This window comes from Notothenia coriiceps, unplaced genomic scaffold (assembly GCF_000735185.1).
Source record: "Notothenia coriiceps isolate Sejong01 unplaced genomic scaffold, NC01 NC01_scaffold00034094, whole genome shotgun sequence".
Classification (NCBI taxonomy): domain Eukaryota; kingdom Metazoa; phylum Chordata; class Actinopteri; order Perciformes; family Nototheniidae; genus Notothenia; species Notothenia coriiceps.
Genome location: NW_011366795.1, coordinates 44292 through 57728, shown reverse-complemented (window position 1 = coordinate 57728; position 13437 = coordinate 44292). Strand labels below are relative to the sequence as shown.

General features: G+C 41.0%; 1 protein-coding gene across 1 annotated transcript in view; it reads right to left on the bottom strand.

Moving 5' to 3' along the window:
• Positions 1-3508: 3508 nt before the first annotated feature.
• Positions 3509-13437, bottom strand: part of LOC104961966 (trafficking protein particle complex subunit 9-like) — a gene marked incomplete at its 3' end in the record, with an annotated part of 37526 nt that continues 27597 nt past the window's right edge. The window contains exon 5 of the mRNA XM_010790336.1: positions 3509-3691. Coding sequence (XP_010788638.1) covers positions 3509-3691 — 183 coding nt within the window. The remainder of the gene's footprint in view (positions 3692-13437) is intronic.

Genomic DNA, 13437 nt, shown 5'->3' with positions numbered 1-13437 from the left:
AAAGAGCAGATCTGACAGTTGATGTGAGGAAGGCGAGAGCTAGGCGAGACATGGAGGTGTAGACACCTTGAGATATCTCTGCTGCATCTTAAATAAGGCACACAGAATCATTTTAACACAGTGCATCATGTACAGCTGCACATTAAACTCTTATTTCTAAAAATGAATCTTTGTCTTGTTGTAAACACCTTTCTAGAGGCTCAGGTTCAGTGGGTTCTCCACTTAATGCAGGATTGTGTTTAGCAGACAGGACTCATCTTGAGAAAGACACCAAAGTGCCAGTGCCCTTGGTTCGAGAGTGCATGTAAACGGTAGAATAAGAAGCGGATTGTAAAGCANCCACCGCACACACACACACCACACACACCCACACACACACACACTAGACTAGACGTAGGATTAAGGAAATACCGCCAGGTTCAAGTTTCAACTGATTTAGTAGGTTTAAGTTACTTTCACACCCTAGTCGTTCAACATATACAAGTTTACAGATGACACTTCCTATATATTTTCGGGAATTACGTCAGCTTACATTTTGTTTTTTCAATACTACCTACTTTCATCATTTAACCAGTCTAAACTCGTTTCTGTTGTCCCTCCCCAACTCAAGTACAAATTTCCTATTAAGAATTAATTCCTTAATCGAATTGGTATTCTGATGTGTCAACTTACGTAATTAAAAACACGTGTTAGATGTGTATTGCAATGTTCTACATTTCCATAACCCATCCATATGAAGTTACAAAAAATAAGATTCTATTGGAAACGACGAGGGAGCAACAAATATCATTAGTATTGTTGGTCAATATAAAGGTGTCTATAACTTTACGATTTGAATCTTGGAAGGGTAACAGCGGGTAACAAGTCTGCCTAAATTACTTTAGGACACCGCAATATTATAAGTTACAGGAACTACCTTGGTCCGTCCAGTTCATGGTTAGTCGTGACCCACTTGTATCAGAAATTATTTTTTACATTGATTGTAGTCGACGAGGGTGGGGGGAAAGTACCCTTTTCTTCTAACACTTATACACGTACTTATACTTACTTCAAGAGAGAAACGGGTCCACTTGGTATAGATGGTACGTCCTGAGACAAAAGAAGAGAGAGAGTGCCGGAAGAGAGAGACGCGAGGGTGTCGCGGACTCCTACTTCCTATCAACACACACACCACACACCACACACACACACACACACACACACCACACACACACACACACACACCACACACACAACACTACACACACACCACACACACACACCACACACACACACACACACACACACACACACACACACACACACAACACCACTACACACGGACACACACACACACACACAACACACACACACACGCAAGGTGTGAGCGGGGTAAACTTCTGATTTGGGTCTACACTTGCCACTGCACACACACACACCCCCACCCCCCCACACACACACACCCACACACACACCCACACACACACACTGTCTATTCTTTGTATATTTACTGCAGTTGTTCATGTATACCAGTAGTCTGATACAATATGTACAGTTTGAAAGGGTGTTAAATGAAATGTGGTGATGATTAATGGTTTTTGTGTTAATGTAATAGCAGTTAAAGCAGGACCGGTCAAATTTGACCACGAACACCAAAGTAAGGGGGGAAACGAAGACAATAGGAAGGTTAATACATTGTTAGCTTATATTTTAATTAGCTTACCTTGAAAGTGAATATGTACATTTTCTAAAATCTTCCAAAATCATAATTTTATAAAAGTTATAATATTAATATATAATACATATTTTACAAGGAAAACCTTTGCGATGTGTACCTTTTCATGACCTCACCTCCCTGAAGTTATTTTTTTTTCATTTCATAAACAGCCTTTATTCTTAGCATTTGTGCGAAATGAATCTTTCTCTTGTTGTAAACACCTTTCTAGAGGCTCAGGTTCAGTGGGTTCTCCACTTAATGCAGGATTGTGTTTAGCAGACAGGACTCATCTTGAGAAAGACACCAAAGTGCCAGTGCCCTTGGTTCGAGAGTGCATGTAAACGGTAGAATAAGAAGCGGATTGTAAAGCACTTCCAATAAAAGCGCCGTATAAAAGCAACCGTCCATTTACTGTCCATTCCTCTGTTCAGGAATCCATCAAATGGAAACCACAAAATGCCACATTTAGAAAAAGATTACCAATTTGTTGGCCATGGTTTCGTTCAATGACTGTATTGCAACCTTTGAATTATAGTGTGACGGCAGCCATATGAATATATACTGTAGGCTTAGTACCAATCCATGTTTTTATGTGAATAAGTGCAGTATAAAAAAATTGAACAATGACATGTATTGTTATTCTGTTATTCTGTTTGAAAAATAAATATGACAGTGTGACAGTTGATCAATGGGGACTGTCCACGACACTATAAACAAATAAACTAAAACTATCAGCAGTGTAGGAGTCAAATTGCTCGTTTTGAAATTGTTATTATTTATATTATTATCTGCATTTCTGTTTGCATCACGTTTAATTCTTATTGTTTGTCACTTACGGCAATGGTCAAGTGGGTGTGGTTTATTGGTATTTACTGTAGGCAACCTGTTGGATGCCGGTTTGGGGATATGACGTAGGAAGATGGTGAATTTGCTCTGAGACTTTCTGTTGACCGTGTGGTCTGGAGTTGTATATTGTTTGTTCTTCGTTTTATGAAACACTATGGAGTATAAATGACTACGGACTCTTATGGCGCATTTCCACTACAGCGCGGAGCTCGCTTGAAGCGTGCCGAGCCGAGCAGGGCCTGTTTTTGGTTGCGTTTGCGGGTACTAATTCACAGTTTGGCCCCATAAAATCGAGGTTCTTTCCGGGCCAGCAACCAGGCTGAGTCGGGCTGAGTATGCTAAACTAGAGAGAGAATCGCTGGCAAGGGGGCTACAACTACAACAAAATAAACATATTTGACCGTGATTTAATTGTAATACACGTTTCAAAATGATGCCGAAGTAACAACATACTGATACCGGTTAGTAAAAACCATGAATTAATGCTTTGACAAGTCTGCAGACAGACGGCAGGCGAAATGGAGATCGGCTAAGCTAACGCCGTATATGCTCCGACCGTCCACACTCACAACAACGGCCTACAGACATAAATAAACCAGCGAATGTATTCTCCATGACACAGACAGTCTGTGGTTTGTACTTGTTTCACTTTTGTCTAGTTTCTGAACATATATGAGGAGCTGTGAGCTTGAGTGCTAACAGCTAACGGCTGTGTTGTTTTTCTGGGGCTCTCATTGAAGATGACGTCACGGCTCCGCCTACACTGCGTTACTATAGATACTACCCCAGTTCCTAAACTGTCATGGAAATGCGCCATAAAGTGAGCCAGTCCTAACGAGGCCTAACCATACCGAGCGAGGCCATATAGTGGAAATGCGCCATTACACGGAACGCGTCACAGCAAAGAGCAACTTTTAGCCTCTCAGCGGCATAGGGAGTTTTTACCGCTACAATAAGCAGGTTTACTCTTAATGAAGCCGGTGTGTGTGCACTCACCATCGTTGAGGTCCTGCAGAAGGCTCTCCTGGCCGGAGAAGTCCAGTTTCACTTTGATTCTGACTGTCAGCGTTAACGCCTGGCCGCACTTCAGAGGGAGGTGAGACAACGCCTCGTCCAGATCCCAGCTCAGAAACTCCCCGAACACTTTCTCTGTACACACATGGGAAGATAAAGGCACGTTAAATACAAAAAAATTAAAACAAACAGATTCTGGAAATGAAAAACAACGCATTTCGGGGTTCCATTGAACCTGCTGGGATAAAAGATGACAAGAGGGGCCAAGCTAAGATTTAAAATGTTGGATGCAAATATTGTTGGAAATGGGAAACAAAATTAGGCTTTTAAACAACCAGAGGTCATTAGCACACAATTATTGACAGTTTTATTGACTTTACAGATTCAGATTGATGGATAGATAGAATATATATACACATACATATAAATACACACACACAGTAAATCGATTTTGAAATAGGCCATTACCCACAATAAGTACTTTACTTGTGGTACTTTAACTATATTTTGATGCCAATACTGCATTTCATCCTCTCTTTGGGTGAATACAAGTTAATCTTATATTAATGTCACTTTCCAATAAAGATTATCCGTCCCAAAATAAAATATATAAAAATTATAAATTATAACAATATCGGAGTACTACTTCCACCTATCCAGTGCTCCTCAAAGTGTGGTCCGCGGACCACTGGTGGTCCGTGAGCGCCCCCTAGTGGTCCGTGAGTATCTTGGTAACATTTCACATTTTAAATTAATTAATTTGAGCTTTCGCACTCTCGCGGGAATATCTCCGCAATGGAGCGAGCTTAAGTTTCACTTTCGATTGCATGATATAGACCAGCGCAACACCTTCATCACACATGTTGCAACTTGTTTGTACCATTTTCAGGCGATTTGTAATCTGTTCTAGAAAAACTGTGATTTTGGATATTTGTGGAGTTAGGTGGTCCGCGAGTGTTTTTTTATTTGGTTAAGTGGTCCTTGGTATGAACAAGTTTGAGAAACACTGACCTATAGGAAGAAACGGCCCTGTGTGACCTACACACCACCTTCCATTCTATTTTATTGTATTTACTTGCACTATTTTATCTGTTTTATTGTGTTGCACTGTTGGAGGAGCCTGGGACCTCAGATTTTCATCGACATAACTACACTGAAGCTATGAACGAATGACAATAAAAGCCTTGAATCCACTGACTGTGTATTTTATGCAGAGTGAGACCGGGAGAAAATGAGCCGTGCCTCGTCTTGTGTCTGTAGGTTTCTCATGAATAAAGAAGCCAGTGCCATGTTTCTTTAGCAATAAGCAACAAAAGCTGCTGATTGGTCTCTTCCTGCAGCCTGCACATTTTTCGCCTTCTCACCATACCTGACTCCTAAATTATGCCCCCAACCATGTTCCGTGTGAGACGAATGACTCAGCTGCATCCACTTGAGCCAGGAGCCTCGCATGAAGGAGACATCACCTGAATAAAGCATATGCTCTGTCTGTGCAGGTGAGGTTTGAACAGAAGGGGAAAATGCACGCTCACGGTGGGAAACAACACGTCCCTGCTTGATTCCTAACCAAAGCGTTTAAAAATCCTCCAAGAGGCCCCGTGAATGTCGGCAGCATTAAATAAAGATTTTGTGAATAACACACTTTAAATATTCATAAACTCACAGCTCCTTGCACTGAATCAAATGAGAGGAGAAAAAAGAAAATGAGGCCATGAGGAAATGGTTTTAAAACAAAAATGAGATTGTGGAAAAAAAAAACATTTAAATATGCAACGTCGCCAGGCTTTGTAATTAAACACGTCGACAGCCGGGATTTGGGATGACATTATCATCACACTGCTGAATAAACTATGAGTCACAGGAAATGGCTACCACAATGACTGTCGAGAAATCTGTCATGCCTTCGTTAAAATATTAAGCAGACATGTCTACTCTTGGAAATACAATATGCAAGTGTTTCCTCGGGGCAGATATGAAACCACCTTGATTTGAAATACTGTCTGGAAGCTACGTTTTCAGATTGTATTTCTCTTGCAATTATTATCCACCTGCTAGGAAATACAGAGTAGGGGGCATTGCAGTACGTTTGTATAACAAGCATTACTCAAAACTAATCAGGACCAATCAGAGGAATTGCAGGGGGGAATTGTGTGGGTGTAAATCACAACAATTCTCAAAATAAATCACATAAATTAAAGATTTAGAGCCATCCAATTTTGAAGTCAAATCGGGAACAAAGGGATCTGGGTGTGTCCGATTGAAGCAATCAACACAGTGTGAGCAGTCATAATGGATTAGCATAAAGGTAGAACAGTAAAGACAAACGTATGACCTCTACATGGAGACACAGCAGGACATGAAAGAGAATTAAATCACAATCATGGTATCTAACTGAAGTGCTAATCTTCAAGATATGGCATGATGTATGAGAAATGCAGCCCTTCTTTTTAAGTAGCAAAGAGATAAGTTTGTATTCTTTATTTTATAGGCGTCAACTGGCCTCTGTTTTCTTAAAGGTCACCCATCAGGCTATTTTTAGGCAATAGCATAGGTCTCAGATATATAAAAATATATAAAAAAACATGTCTAGGAAGTGTTTTGCTCAAAATACCAAACAGATCACCCATTCTAGCCATGCCTCATATCCCTCTATTTCACTTCCTGTTTCAAAAGTGCTGATTTTATGTATAAAGCTTGAAAAAAGAAAAGAAAATGGAGGGGGCTGAGCTCATGTGGGACCCGGCAGCTACTGTCTAAACTAAATACTGCCGTGATGAAACGCCATATCATGGACTATCAAGGATTATTTCTGAAACAGTATGGAGCTCAAAGGCTTTCTCTCTTGCCGGTTATACCACAAGGTGAGTTCCTTTTTATTTCCTGCTTCTTCACACAGATGCTCTCCAGTACAGGTTAGCTCTGAGTGTTAGCGATGCTAATGTAAACACCGACCATATTACGTCCAAAACAGTCGGGCATTGTTTCTGATAGCAACGTTTCTGATAGGGCCGTGGGTCCACATCTCAGATATTACGTCATATCGGACGCAAATCTGGATCAGCTCCGTTGTACCCCCGTTTTTAGAGATTTGGGTACGGAGGAAAAGAGAGAGGGTTTTATTTTCTGACGCTGCGTGAGTTCCCCGACACACCGTACCCACACGTACCATAGGTATCCTCGGTACCCATATATTTATGTATAAAAGAAATCAAAAAGTGCATTTTGCACTTAGGTCCCCTTTAAATTAAGCACTGCTTTTTAATAGAAATGACTGATATAAAAATTAACTGTCAATATGTGACTGAGCAAAGCCGCATCAATGTAGAAATCACACCACTATGCTGTAAAGTGTACACATAATTAGTATTTTGTTTATTTCAGAAGAGCAATCCTTGTGAAGATCAACTGTTGAACACTAGAAATGTAAAATAAGGCACATACAGAAGTCTAATTAGCTACTGAATACTGAAACACCCTGGTATTTTATATCTAATCTGATTGTTTTGGGGGAAATCCAGAATAATCCCGTCATGCTGGCGCATTTTCTACCTTTAGAGATTGAATTAATTGTAATACTTGAGTCATGCTGTACATTGATACACATACAGTACTTCTGATCAGAGGTCAGTTTATAGTGCATGGAGGGAAAGGATTACATATAGTACAAAATAAACACTTTAGAGGTACTGTGTGCAGGTCGTGTCTGAAACTGATTAAACCTCATGTTCGCCACACAGATCAATAGCTGTAAAATACTGTCATCTGTACAATCAAATATTATTATACTTTTTTTTAACATTGGTGATCCATCGTACACATGTGGAATGATCATCTCCCACAGAAAATATATTTATATACATGCACTTTTAAAATGTGTCTAATCATATTTAGGTTTTTCAATATCTGCTTCTCCCATCCAGCAGCTTGAATTCAGTTCAAAGGCTGTGATTGGAGGAGAGGCAACCCCACAGCCAATGAGAGGCCAGCGTGGACCGGTAAAGCACTCGTCTCCATGGGAACCACTCAAATAAATAACTAAAGAGGGGCTTCTTCTCTTCAGTTGCTGGAGGACCTTTATCATTCACTCTGTCATACATACACATATATATACACGGTTATTAAACAGGCTGCAGTTACACCTCCTGGCCTATAGGGGGAAAAAGTGGTTCTTCGTAGGCGTCAGAAATCTGTGCCACAAAGATATTTTCTGGATAAAGGAAACTGCATCAGGTCCAGGGAAGATGCACTGCATTTTTTATTTCAAGAAAAATAGTAAATGTGTCACTGTCTTTGTTAAAAAAATACTGTTTTTTATAACCGCTAATTATTTTTTATGCAAACAATTGCAGAAAAGTATGTTTTTCAGCCTCTCAAATATAAAGATGTTCTGGTTTTCTCTGTTTTATATCTTATTAAAGTAAATCTCTTTAGGTTTTGGACTTTTTAAAAACTGGGATGGGCATTTTTTCACTCTTTCTGAAAGTATATAGACCAAACAATTGATAGATTAATCGATATGAAAATAATCTTCAGCTGCAGCTCTGGTTACAAATCTTTGGTCAAGGTGTCAAAAAGTTGAAAAAGGTGAAACCGCATCGACTTCATGTGACATTTGTACATAAATCTGACCGTTGAAGAGTACAAAAACACATCAGAACATATACTTTCTCAATATCGTCCACTTTAAACAGTTTACAGGTGCTCTCCTCTTCATATCATGTAATCCACAGCAGCCATCATTGGTGGAAGTGGACTGCAAATATCTTGAAACAAAAACAAACGGATTGTCTTTGTGGTTAAAATCCATTTTTAAAAAGGTGTCTTGTATGTTCCTCTGTCCGCTGATTGTCTCTGTCCCGTCTCCAGATGTCTCTTTATCCAGTGAGTGGATTCCTGTCCTCCACTATCTTCAGCTTTCTCCAAACTAGTGATGGGAATTGGCTCCGTTCCTTTCCCAGAGCCGTTCAAAAGAGACGTTTTTTTTTTAAGGCGGCGGGGTTAATAGGTTTATCTGCGAAATAATCACCAGGATAATGATTGACTGTATTGCCAGAAATCTACTTTTGCTCACAGAAAAATGTATAACTTGCTGCAGCCAGCCAAACTACTACTCAAGCAGCATGCGTTATGCCATCATCTATGGAACATTTGCATTCAGGAAAGCAAGTTCCTGTGAAGACGATTGGATTTATGGCAGGCAGTGAACCAACGATAGAAAGAACGGCTCTCACCAAGTACGACTCGGTTCCCTTCGTTCGGACCAAAGAGCCGTTCAAAAGAATCGGATCGTTCTCGTACGTAACATCAATACTCCAAACGAACCCACTTAAAGTCTTCCGTTTCTATCCCCGGCCGTCAAAAACAAGCGTCCATTGAAGCCGGGGTCCGGGGGGGGTTAGCTGCGGCTCCTCTGGACGGACTGTCTCTGGACGGACTGTTTTTGTTTTTGGGCGACTCGGGAACAGGACGCACAGCAGGAGGTTTTGTAGTAATCGTAGACGCAGAGCCGAGCCTGGACCACCACGTTACAGTTGAAGTACTTATCTCTGCAGTTCTCATCTGAAACAGAGAGAAGACTTGATTGTGCAATGGGTTTTTTCAACAGCATACAGTTATTGTATCAGAGCATTTCAAAAGTAGGTAAACAAATCTTCACTTTATAGAAAAATAGGTAGAGTAACAATGTAAATACTGCCAGGGCAAACTAAATCCCATACAGAAGACAAACAGACATACAACAAATTATACAAATAAGCCCTTAAGAGGTAAATTTAGAAAACCGGTCAGCAAAACAAAAACGCTCAATAATAAACCCCTCCGCTGCTGGGGAAACTTCTGGGACGCAATTGGAGACGGACTCAAAGGAGACAACGCATGGAGAGCTTGGAGCTTTGGGATGGCAAACACTGACTTGTTATTTTGGGAGCTTCGGCCGGAGAATTCACACGACATGTTCAACGGCCACGATCTGACCACACGTAGAGACGGGCCACAATCAATTCTGAAGAGGTCCTGCTGTAGCTCCGGGGTTTTAAGCTAGTTCAGAGTGTAATTAATCAACGATCCTCAAATAGATTAGACCGTAAACAGCTTGAGGACACTGGATCACATTTGTGTCGCTTAATGGCTCGGAGGGGTCATCTTACGCCCCCCCAGGGGGGAGAAGGATGTGCCTCCAGGTGTCCCACAACAATAAACTATCTCTGACTGAGAGGTGCCACGGTCATAGAACTCGGCTAACAACAACAAAATGCCAGGGCAGGCCCCTCCTTAAGGGAGGTAGCATGCTGCCCCAGGTTGTGCGTACAGCTGCCGTCGAGAGGGCCGAAAGCTCAAACAGTGTTCAGAGGTTTTTCCCTGCACACCCGCCCCGGCAAGCCCGTCCAGTGGTTGGGGACCCCTCCAAAATGCAAAAGTTTTAATCAGGAATTGCATTTGGGAACCTTGATATCATTCTAACACATTTGAAGAAAGGGCCCCTATGTTAACCTGTTAAGCCCGGGGGCTGCCAGAAATAATTTTGAACCATATTTAAAGACCTCGACCTGCTGGCCCGGAAAGTGACTACTTTTACTCAAATTCTGCTATTCATCTTCTTACAGTACTTTTTCGGTTGCCTATTATTCACGTTACAGGTTTGAAGTACTTATCTCTCATCGGAAACAGAGGGTAAGATTGGCTTTTTTGATTGATGCATGCAAAATAATTAAACCATGACAGTATCTAAAGTACGTGGATAGTAACTTAAACTCAAGTACTAGTGACTAAAGTACAACTTTGAGGTCCTTTGCCTACTTCTATTCCAAACCATTGTTCTTTTTTTTTATTTGGGTGTACGTGGAGGATTTTGATGACTTTATTCATATGCAAGATTCCGAGTTGATTAATATGAAATAGTAAACAATACATTTCTTTACCATGTTTATTAAGCTTGACTTTATTATTTATCATTATCGTTATTTGTCAAATAAATTAAAAAAAATCCTCCTTAACCAGCCTCTTTTTTTAAATACTTTTTATTGGATATTTTTACTTAATTTGGATGCCACTTCGCCTCACATTCCTATGATTGCAATAACGATAAATTGCCTTCTCTAAATGCGGTCCGTGCAGATTGAGCATTTAGTTTTGCCTACTTATGATGCCTAATATGGTTTGTACTTTAACTTAAGCTAATGTTTAAATGAAGAGTATTGTGTACACTGTATTAATATGTTTACTTGCTGTAAGGAAACAGTGCTGCCTCGGACTCTCTACTAACTAACAGCTTTGGGTTTTGAAACCTTGCCTCAATCAAGATTCAAAAAGGCTTTTATATGGTAATTTGTACATAGCTCCAGTGTAGTTCATGACGGATGGGAAATCTTAGGTCACAGGCCCTCCTCCAACAGTGCAACACAATACAACAGATAAAGGAGATAGTGCAAGTAAACACAATACAAATAGAATAGAAGTAGCTGCCCATAAGAGCTTATTTAAGCAATAAGCCTCACGAACAGGCCGTGGGTATTATGGGGGCTCTTCGCGTGGGCCGAACACGCCCTTAGCTGTGATACTCACCTCGCGCGGAGCTATATTCACGGCCTGAGTGAGCTCAAGTTGCTTTTATAAAACGCGTTACCAAGCTGTGGCCAATATGAAAGAAACAAGTACACACTCGCCATTTAAATCAGGATATTTATTAGTAAATAATGAGCTTCAAAATAAAATTAAGTCCCTCCGTTGCCCTTCTGCCACAAAATAGACCCTCCAGAAAAACGCGCGGCGCTAAATTCCTTGATTATGCGATTAAACATGCAGCGGCTTTTATGCTGATTTGTATGCGGCTGAAATTTGCGGGCAATTTTGCGTAAATATGCGGAAAGTTGGCGAAATATGCTAAATATGCGGGCGGAAAGAATAAAACAATTGTTTTAAATATTGAGCTTGTCTTGGTATTTAATTCTCTCTCAACACAACCTGCCCCACCTAAACGTTAAACCCCCTTTCTATTCACATTAACACATTCAATGTGTAATTTATTGTAAAGCCAATTGGGCTATTTTAAATCTCACCCACCCACACACACCACTTCTCCGCTCATTTCCTGTTTCATTTACTCGTCGTTATTACTGACCAGCCTTCAATCTTGTAGGCCCTACTCAACTTCGTTTCTTTAGCCTCGAAAGGGTTTTGTTTGGAGGTTGATCCCTCGCTGAACGCTGAGGCTTGAATGGCTTGCTTGGCCGCCAGCCAGCCAGAAAGCATTCGAACATGTTTGAACTGAATCAAAGCTGGTCGCCCCACCGGCTCCGATTTTCTCTTATGCCTCCAACACACAGTTGGCACGGGGCTGCAGAATTAGTTTCCCAGCTTTGTTGGGCCCGGTCTTTGAGTAGAAAATGTTCGTCGGTAAATGAAGATGCATTAGATTTTTTCATCTCTTGGTGTTTTCTCTATCGTGTGAGCTCACATGTGTCACTTTAACGTGTTGTTTACATTCTGGTGATGCGCGAGGCTGATGACGTCACTGTCAAGACGGGAGTTAAAACTTTTTTTTTCTCTCAACTTTGTTGTTGGAAAATGCGGGGCGGGATTATGTGGCCTTTTCATAAAAATGTGCCGCCATTTTGCTGATTATGCGGTAAATTCTGCCGATCGCCAGCATCGCGTTTTTCTTGGAGCGCGGTCTAAAAAACATAGTTCGACGTGGTTGCTATGCACAACACTAACACCTGGCGAACATATTAGCCCAGAGAGCGTTTGATCCGCTTATTTGGCGGTTATTTATCTTGACGATTAATGTGTATGTTGCCGGTTTATGCTGCACACACTGCAAAAACTGTCAGCCCCCATCAGCTAGCCCATGGCTTTACGTGTCACTTTGTACTAGGTGAGGTTGTTCTTAGGGCCTGTTGCTTGCGCATGGCCCCGAGAATATTGCTCCACTTTCTCCTGGTCCCCGCAGATTAGGCTTCCAGTAGGGGCGTCTGGAGAGAGCTTTCGCACATGTGGTCACTAAACACGGTCATCATTTCTGCTCTTTGTTTCAAGACCCGCATCAGAAAGCCTTTGAATGGCTGGTACTTTTCTAATTGTCTACCTGTCCTTTCACGTAGCTACTCATGCCGTTCGTGCTTTTTTCTTCTGGAGAATAGGCACTGCCTCAATCCACTCCATCCCAATTGTAATACCCCCCCCGGACGCGTCGAAGTTAATCTTTAAATGCTTTCCATCTTATACTTTGTAAGGTTTGTTTCGTAACGGGAAGAAATTTAAATATATTTATAAGAACTGACAAGTCAAATCAAGCAATCTGATTGGGTCGATACGTGTTTTTTGCGGACCTCTTTTGATTACAGATTTGAAAACATCGTTGCTTGCTTTAAAATGCAGCACAATTCATTATGCTCAAAACCTTGGCAAAGTATCTAGATATCCCTGCCCCTAATGCCAAAGTAACTGCACACTGAATTAGTGTTTTGCCGTTTCGATGTCTATGTCTGCACCGCTGCGGTCAAAAAGCCGAGGGTTTCTGCCCCCCGTTAACTTCTCCGCTGCTCTTCTTGTCAGCCCCAACGGCCATACTGTTTTTCTCAGACGCGGAGCGGGGATACTGAGCTTGTTGTGAAAAGCTAATTTAAAATCTACCCGTGGTATATCACGGCTAAGAACCAATCAGATTGCTTGATTTGACTTGTCCGATTTTATATAAATACAATAATTGGGAATATTGATATATTAGATAAATAATTAGTAAGTTGCAGACGGGATTGGAATTTATGGATGTTCTAGTTCACTCACTAGTACATTATAGAACTCCTCCTCTCCTCCATGCTCACACAAAAGCAAACATCACATTAAAAACTTCAGTACATTTCAGATGTAGAGAAGACTGACCT